The sequence below is a fragment of the Chiroxiphia lanceolata genome, chromosome 14 (assembly GCF_009829145.1).
Source record: "Chiroxiphia lanceolata isolate bChiLan1 chromosome 14, bChiLan1.pri, whole genome shotgun sequence".
NCBI lineage: Eukaryota > Metazoa > Chordata > Aves > Passeriformes > Pipridae > Chiroxiphia > Chiroxiphia lanceolata.
Genome location: NC_045650.1, coordinates 5,043,068 through 5,052,145, shown reverse-complemented (window position 1 = coordinate 5,052,145; position 9,078 = coordinate 5,043,068). Strand labels below are relative to the sequence as shown.

The following is a 9,078-nucleotide window of genomic DNA, read 5'->3' as shown; positions in this document are numbered from 1 at the left end:
CCGGTGGGACTGTAAAGATCATCTTCAGCAGTTGCTGACCTTTCCAAATTTTACCTTGCAGAAGCACTTCAGAACAAGGCCATTGATTTATTCTCTTTTGCCAGATGACTGGTATGTTGATTTATAAAGTCATTTGATGGAAGATTTTTTTTCTAAGGATGTCTAAACAGTAGGGTTGTGCTGGAAACAATTTATTGGTTGGAGTTTTAAAAATTGCATTTATATTTAAGAGTTTAAAGCAGGCATAGAGTTTTTAGCCTTCCTTAGTAGCTGTCTATCTTAGAATGCAGTCTGAATATTGGAGGTGAACGATGCAGAACCCTCAAGTGTTGGTAAATAGGCCAGAACTCCACCATAGCTCATTTGTCATTTGGTTCATTGTGTTGTTTCCCCTCTTATTTAGAAGTCATGAAAACATGAAAGCACCATGAAAGTGTCAGTTAAGGCCCTTCCATCCTCTGTTGCTAAATGAAACAAAAACCTCTTGGCATTTAGTCACTATGCATTTTAACTCCATTGCTATGTCTGCGTGTTAGATAATTGAAACGTGAATATATATACAATTTTCATCTCTAAGATACCAAGTATAAGGTGAAACACATTCCAAACACTACGTTGCTTTCTGATCTGACAAAATGATTTAGTTGGCAGCAAGAAAACAGGAAAAAAATCTGTAGCAAATACTCCTGTATACACTTAGAGCTTCATTGCTTCTACTTTCCTTCATGGCCCTTTTTACTTCTTGTAGTAAATCATTGAATGAGATTTTTATATTGCATTTTATTATATTTAAAAGATGAAATGAAATTTGACAAGTTCCTTGGAGAATTTCTAATCCATTCTCTCTAGTTTATTTTAGTGTGGTTTTTTTTTTTTTACCTACTCTGTACTGTCTCTTTTGGCTCTCGACCTCTTCTCCGTAATCTTTCTCAGTTTTACAGAATATTGTTAATGAAATGTGTACAACATTGCTTGGGAAAAATGTGCCATAGTGATTTTTCTTTATTTTTGCAGCGTGTTTGATTCCATCTAGCAGCTGCAGGCCCCAGTTTTCACAAAAGAACCTGATTACTGAGCCTGATTAAAATGAATTTTTCTTTATATGGCACTCTGTTTTCCCCAACTGAATCATTCCAGCACATGTTTTTCTGAGTGTCATGTAATACTTAAGGGTGTAAAGACAGAATCATCACAAGACTTTTTATTTACTATTGTTCAATACAAACAGTGCAGAGTGAAAGAAACTAATGAGGTCTTTGATAATCAATTCTTATCAGAAATGCCTTGGGTAGAATGTGGTTTTTCAATTATCATCAGTTGTTCAGTAGCTGTACATTGGCTTTTTTTTTTATTTTCATCTAGAAGTGCTGATTTTATCTTTATTTTAAGAAAGATTAACTTACATTTGAATGCTTGAAATTAAAACTGCTCCTAGTTGGACTGATTTCTTGACAACTGGAATTATTTTCTCATGCATGGTTTCACATGTGAGGCGTGTCACATAACCACTGAGCTAAAGCTGTAGGAGGAAAACTCCAAGATAGGAAAGGCAAAGAATTATCCTGTAGGGGGTTGGGGAATCTGAGGGCAGGTTTTTTGGTTTTAAGATATTTTTGTATATATTCTTTGAGGATAAAGGAGTGGGTGATGCATAGAATAGTCTCTAGGGAAAGGATGCTTCCAAATTTTAGAAGCTCCTGTTTAGTGATGGGAGGGAGGGAAGGACGACCACTGAGACTGGTTATGTAAAGAGCTGCATCCAAACATTCTCTCCAGCTTTTAAAAGGGACCAGTTGGAGACTGAGCAGTTTGGGCAGCTGAGGCAATGAATCCATTTGGATTTTTGACTCTCTTTCCATCTCTACCTCAGAAATAAAGAGGTGGAAAGGGCTGGTTTCAAGTGATGTAATACTTCACTTTCCCCAGCATTTTTAAAATTATTATGTATATTTAGAGCTATCTTATAAACTCCATCAAGCTGGTTGTAAACTGCTCTCTATTTTCTGTAAGAAATAATTCATAAGCTGTAATTTTGTAATGTTGTGCTTCAGAACCTCTTTCTGAATTCTGGAAGCAGTATCACTAGACTGTATATTAACTTGAGATGATATATACAAAAGCAAGTTGCATCTCAGTGTTTTACAGAGAGATGAGATGAGATTGTTGAATCCTGGAAAAGTTGCATCCAGTATCTGGGAGGAGTCTCTGCTGCAGAGGAAGGATGATATCCTGCTTTTTTTCCTTGTAGAAAGAAATGTTAGGACTGTATGAAGTTTCATTGTGTTTCATGTAAAGCTTGTTGTTTTTACTTCTGGCTCCTTTTCATAACTATCCTAATATGGAAAATGGGGAATCAGAAGAAAAAAACATGTTATATTTATGGTCTTAACATCCATGGAGGTATCTTGTACCTTTTCTAAAAGGCAGAGTTTCATAGATTATACCCCATGTCAGGGACTGCATCTTAAATATGTCTGGGTGGTCAGGGGAGGGTGGTTTGGCTAATTGATGGGGCTAATGAACCAGTTGGAAAATACAGGCTTTTCTTCCACCATCTACCCCTGTATTTGGTTTTTCACCCTGAGCCTCTGCAGCCAAAGGAAAGGGTTTTGTGATTTGCAGACAGGGAAATGAAAAAAAGCAATTTTTGATTTCAATGTGCCAAAAGCCCAGGACAGGCACGGGACTAGTGATATTAACTGTGGGTTTGGGAATATTTACAGAAGGGGTTTTGCTGTAACTCAGTAACTTTGGTTCCAAAATTGCTCTTAGGAGGTCAGCAGTGTCTGTGTTTGTGCACGTGGTGAAAATTTACGTAAGGCAGTTCCACTAACAAGTGTAGTGGGCTCCTGAGAGTAATAAACAGTTGACTTATATTTCAAAGATAAATATTACTACAAGGTTGACCCGCGTTCTCTTAGAAAGAGCCAGGTTCTCTAAAAATTGTCGCATAGCACCATCTTCTGAGCAGCCCCTGAATGGCAGCTGAGCTCATGGGTTTCACTGTACACTCAAGCAATAGGAGCAAACTTCGGTACTCCAAACCTGACTTTCCAAGTGCTACATGATGAGAAAAGTTGTATCCAACTTGCTGAGGAAGAGTACTCGGATTATTAAGATGTGGGTCCGTGTTTAAGAGGTTTATTTCTGCCTTGACTGAAAAGTTCATGGGCAAACCTCAATTAATCCTGAGGGAATTCACAATGAGAAATCCTGTGTAGAAAATGTAGTGTGTGATCCTCTCAATAAAATGATCTCATGTTACTGCACCACGTAAAGAAACGTTGGACAAGTTCCAATAATATTGAATATAGGTTTATGCAATTCTAAAATATCTAGCATTGATCAGTTGAGACCGTGGTTTAGCAAAACTGCTTTATGCAAGAAATTAAAAATTATACTCTACATTTTTCCCTATTTTATTTTTGTTCCTCTTTCATGCATTAATTTTATTATTAAAAATGTTTTCTGGGTAATATCTTTGGTGATACCTTTGGCAATACCTTACAGGGATATTGTAATTTTGCATAAATTATTTGATCTAAACCTTAGAGTATTTTCTTACAATTCATGTAAACTGAGGCTTTATTGGGCCTTGACTTAGATTAAAACAGATTCATTCTCTCACCAAAAAGAAGAAGTGGAACAAAAAGTTTCTTATATTAAACTTCCTGCTGGAATAACACACTTTCAGATATATTTTTTTTAATATTAACTGTAAAAGATGAACCTATACTTAAAATAACATGTTTAAAAGGTCATTCCTGGACAATCATTCCCAAGTGAGTAGTCCAAGCAATAAGTGATGGATATATTTTCTTAGTCATGTATGGTTGGCTGGTGAAGTTAGCACCATCCTCTTCTCTACATTCTGTAAGTATTCATGTACAAGAGGACAAGTTTTTTTAGTTATCTTTGCATATTTATAGTTGCAATAGAGCCAAAAGTCCTCAGGGATGTGGGTCTGAGGAAGAAAAGGTGTGGAGCCTTTAAGGACTCTGTGTGTGAACGATGTAGTGGAGCTTTATTGAAAAGCAGGAGCGGTTGAACGCAGCACTTTGCTGTCAGGTTTCTTTGGCAGGAGAGGAGGTCAGAAGGGATTTCAGAGATAAAAAGAATACAGCTTTACTGGGGGAAAAAAAAAGCAGAACTGCTTCTTTCTGTGAGGAAGTGCAGTGGAACTATTTCTGTTCTGATAAAATTCCCTCCTTTTCTTGTAAGAAGAGATGGGGACTAAGAGGTGAGGCTCAAATACCAACTGCAGGTACTCTCAGCATACAACCTGTTAGAAATGCTACATCATTGTGACCATTACAGAAATTCAGTTTAACCTCTTCAACAATTAATTGTAATCAATAAGAAAATTCACCATGGGAAGGACTCGCTCTTAAATGTACAAATAAATTCATTGCAGTTTATTTAACTGAGGTCAGAGAAACTGAGGTAATAATTTCAGTGAACCATTTTGCTTTTGAGGAGTCGGATACTGAAACCCAGGTATTTAGGATCTATTCAGCATCTGGAGTCTGGGGTCACATGGGAAGCAAAAAAATAACATTGTGTGATGATATTGTACAGAAACACACATGTAGGAAGAGACAGGATTAGCCTTACGTGACACTTTACTGATTCCCTTCCAGGAAATTACCTTGGACTTTCCTTCTAGACACAAAAAACAAATTGTCCCTTTTCACGTTAAAAGATTTTTTTTCACTCTTAGAATTGTTAGGGTTGGAAAGGACCTTAAAGATCTCTTGTTCCAATTCAACCAGTTGAGCCTGTACTGTAAAAAAGCTAGTTTTGTAAGTTCCTCAGCCAAGAAGGCAAAAAAAGAGAACAAGCCAAAACTTGTTGATTGGGGAGCTCAAATATGCTTCAAATTCCTATGTACCTTGTTGGCTTAATGAAGAGAGTATCCAGAACAGTCTTAACTTGTTAACTAATCTGTGTGTTGAAACAACTGGGCCCAAATCCTTCTCTAATATATTTATTCTATATCAGGGAAATAATTTATTTTTCCTGTGACAGCTGTAAATAGCTCTAGTACAGTTTTCCTGCCTTGTAGCTGTGCTATGAGGAATGCTCCAGTTACAGTGTTGAAATTATCATTGATAAAGGGATTTTTCTGGGCTAGTTGGTTCTTATGCTCTTGGCCTAAATATCTCCTTCTGGTGGATAAAGACATGACAGTGGTTAAGCTGCACCTTTAGTCTTTTCTAGAACTGATTTTGCAGGTAAGTGGTGTCCCTACTCCCCATACATTATGTTATATAAAGTATCATTGCTGGTGCAGTTCATGTAGAGATCACCCAGACCAAAGAGGAAAAAAGGTGTTTTAAGGGCCAGGACTTAAAAGGCAAGAAAGAAGGCAAAGAAGATTGGGGCTCAAATCTTCTTTGGGCCAAGATTTGGGCAAAGAAGAAATAGCACAAATAATATCATTGTTCCAGCAAAAGTCCTTATAAGAAGCCCAGAGCAGTGCAAGGTTGGGATGAGAGGGGATGGCTCCCTCTGGGAATGGCTCCCCCTGGGAATGGCTCCCTGCCACCCTGTCAAACCAGCCAGATGTGCTGCAGCTGTCAGGGATCCACTGAGCAAAGATGCTGCACAACCATTGCACCCACTCATGTTTGGAGAACCAGGAAATGGGAAGGCAGGACACCTCATCAGAGAATATCTCCGGCACTTCCTCTCACCTAATAATGTCTAAACATCTTCAAATTCTCTCCAGTTTGCTTGTTTTTTATCTTCCTGTTAAGTGTCCAATTTCCTTTTGTGGATTACTAGTTTCCTTTCACGTGATTTTTCACTGCTGTACAAATAATATGAGAAAAAAACCAAAAACCTTAAACAAACTTCAGTACTGAAACTACCAAGGAACTTCTTTCTGTAGAAAATTCAGACATGTCACTTTGTTGCTTAAATTCAAATATCTGCTCAAATTTTATGTTTATGTTTTCTAACACTTAATACTTCATCTTGTGATAGTTCTTGTCAGGGTTTCATCCTAAAATAGATTATTTTGAATTAATTCATGTTTTGAGTGTGAAATATTCCTCTTACTCTTTACAAGTTGAAATGAAGTTTAATATCAACAGCTTCAAACAGCCTGTGCACAACCTGATTCCCAGCTGGTATTTCCAGACTCCCAGTGTTTGTTTTGATGTGCCTCTTGTATGTATCTTGACATTAGTTGTACATTGTTTGTATAATTCCCGTTTTAGAGTCTTAGCTGGCTTAGAGTTTGTTCCCTATTTGGTCGGTAGGGGGGGGTTATGGATCTTTTGCTCTTTTAAAGTACAAAATGAGATTGAGCCTTCTATGTTTCCTGGTTTTGAAAGGATGAAAAAAAAAACCCACAACGTTGTTAAAATATAGTCTAAATTTTCTTAGCAGAGAAAGTAAATTTTATTTGAATGTAGCATGCTATATATAAACATAATTCATTTTTAAAGTTAAAAATGTTCTTCCTTTTATAAATATGCTCATGATATTTCATCTTTAGAGGCATTCAATAGGCTTAATACTATAAAGTTTTTAAAATAGCATATTGCTGAATTCTGATAACACAGTATTCTATCAGGAAAGTTACTCTACACATTCAAAGATTTTTCATCTCTGTCCTGAATTTTCTGACAAAAGAACAACATAACAAACACTAAGGTGGGTACTGACCAAGTATTGTGCTTTACAGCATAGAATATCTTACATACATTCTTTTTCTAAAATACACTTTCAGCATTTGAAATGATATATATAAAAAATGAAATTAATGCAAAACAAAACAAAACCTTCATTAGAAATTGGCACACAAAAAGAAAATATCATGCATGTGGTGTTTTCCCATTTAATCTTGATTCTTAGCATTCCCCTACTTTCAGATAAAACATAAACATGTTTATCTAAATGGTATATAATGTCACACAGTGGATGTGGTTTTTTCCTTACCATATTTCTACTGTACATGAGAGAAAGCTGGTAATCTTCAGCTGAGGTCAAAGATTGTCATATCAATATGATATAAAAATTTCATTTTGTAAGTTATATTCAAGGAATGCAATTATATGATTGTTTTAAAGTTTAATGCATGGTTATTATCCCAAGAATAGTCAAATTAGTTCAGCACATACTGACAGATGGTTGTGGGCAAAGAGAAATCCAGGAATAACCTGACACCCAGAACAGCACTAAAATATCACATATCTGTGCACTGTGAAAATAATTTTAAATTATATCAGCATTGTGTTTTGACAAAAGAGATTTCTTTCTGTTGGCACATATTTAATAGCATGAAGGTACCTTAGCCCTACTATTGCATTATTCAATTCAATATACTGCTTAAAATGGATATTTTGTACACAGTACTACCAAAGCTGGATGGTAAATAACAACCAATTCTCTCCTTCTCTGATTTGATCTTAAAGTTAATTTAGTAGGTTTGTTTCTGAATATAGAAATTAAGCTGCTTTGTAGAGAATATTCTGTTGCCAGTGATATTTATGAGCAAATATTTCCTTCTGTGCAGTTCTCTGCTGAATGTGTTTCTTAGTCATTTTCATTTGCTTAAAATATAAAAGCTCTTTTTATAAACATTTTCATTCCTGCCAACATAGAAAGGAAAAAAGTTTATGAAATCTTATACACCTGTTTCTCACTTTACTACTGCATTTTATAAATAACAGATACACCTTTTTAACAAACAGGAACCATTTAAACATGTTACTGTATTTTGTGTTTTAGGCATAATAAAATAATTCAGTTAAGCAGAACTGTCCAATTTTTGTGATGCAGGAAGACACTTTTGTGCTCTAATAGATGGCTCAGTTATTGTCTGTTGCAGAGGGTTACTGAGATGTGTGTAGTCTGTGCTGCTCTCTGGAAATGTTTCTTCTGAAACTCCACTCACTTTAGTTTTGGGATATTTATAGTCCTCAGGGCAACTTCACCACAACAACACATGCTCCAGCCCTTCCAATGTTGACAGGAACTTCCTAAAAAATGGAAAGAGAAATGAAAAATAAAAAGGAGGAAACATAGGACTGGAAGAAATTACTTCCAGATTAATAGGAAAACAATTTGTTTATTTGAACTGATGTAAGGCTAAAAAAAAATTAGATTTACCCAGGCCTCTAAAAAACACAATTTGGGCTTTTTGACAAAATTCAGTAACTGCTAAGAGTTACAGGAATGTAGGGTGGTAGTGTTGCTATTAACACGTGTAAAAGACCTTCATGTTCTATGCTCCAAAATAACAGACTGTGTGGCTATAAAAATACCTAAAACTACAAAAGTTTTAGGTATTTCCTCATGGTCTCAACTGTGACAATCATAAATACGAAAATTTGAAAGTGCCTCTGGAAGACACCGCTAATGACAAACACACCCCAGCTCCATCCATGGCGAATTTAAGCACTTAAAGCCCAAAATTATTTGTGCAGCAGGGTTCACTCACCCATGCACAGCCTCCACCCCTTAGTCTGAGAAGTTTTATCCAATTCTTTCACAAGGCAGGCAATAGTATTTAATTCAAGCCCAATGCAGTATTACTGCAGCCTGATATGTCATTTTTCACAGCACCAGCGATAACTTTGTGACGTGGTTTTATTGATTATTTAGACAGAATTATTCCTTGCTGCAGGACGAATTCCTACTATTTCCGAGGTGATTCTTCTCATTACCTCTGTCCACTCGTTGTTCTGGGCATCGTAGGACTCCACAGTGTCCAGGTAGGTGTGGCCATCGTAGCCCCCCACGGCATATAACCTGTCCCCCAGAGGGCAGATCCCGACTGCATCCCGAGGGACACTCAGGGGGGCCACTGTTGTCCAAGCATCTGTTTTAGGATCATACCTAGGAATGTTTGAAGATCAAATGTAGAGAAATACATCATAAAAACACATTTGAAATTGAAATTACTGTTATTTGCTTATTTTCTCCTATGTTACAGTTCAGTTTATGCTGGGAACTAGCAGAATTGTTATGAGAGTCAATATTTAATTCGGCCACTAGAGGGGTCTTCAAGCCCATGGAAAATGCCCATGTTTTCACTTTTTGCTCTGCAGTCTCTCCATTTCGATC

At 36.5% G+C, this 9,078-nt stretch overlaps 1 protein-coding gene across 3 annotated transcripts in view; it reads right to left on the bottom strand.

Moving 5' to 3' along the window:
- Positions 1-6,384: 6,384 nt before the first annotated feature.
- KLHL4 (kelch like family member 4) overlaps positions 6,385-9,078 on the bottom strand; it is a 76,156-nt gene continuing 73,462 nt past the window's right edge. For all 3 annotated transcript variants that reach the window (XM_032702239.1, XM_032702237.1, XM_032702238.1), the window contains exons 11-12: positions 8,679-8,850; positions 6,385-7,991 (exon numbers count right to left, since the gene is read on the bottom strand). In XM_032702239.1, the coding sequence (XP_032558130.1) occupies positions 7,932-7,991; positions 8,679-8,850 (232 nt within the window). In that variant the 3' untranslated portion in view covers positions 6,385-7,931. The remainder of the gene's footprint in view (positions 7,992-8,678; positions 8,851-9,078) is intronic.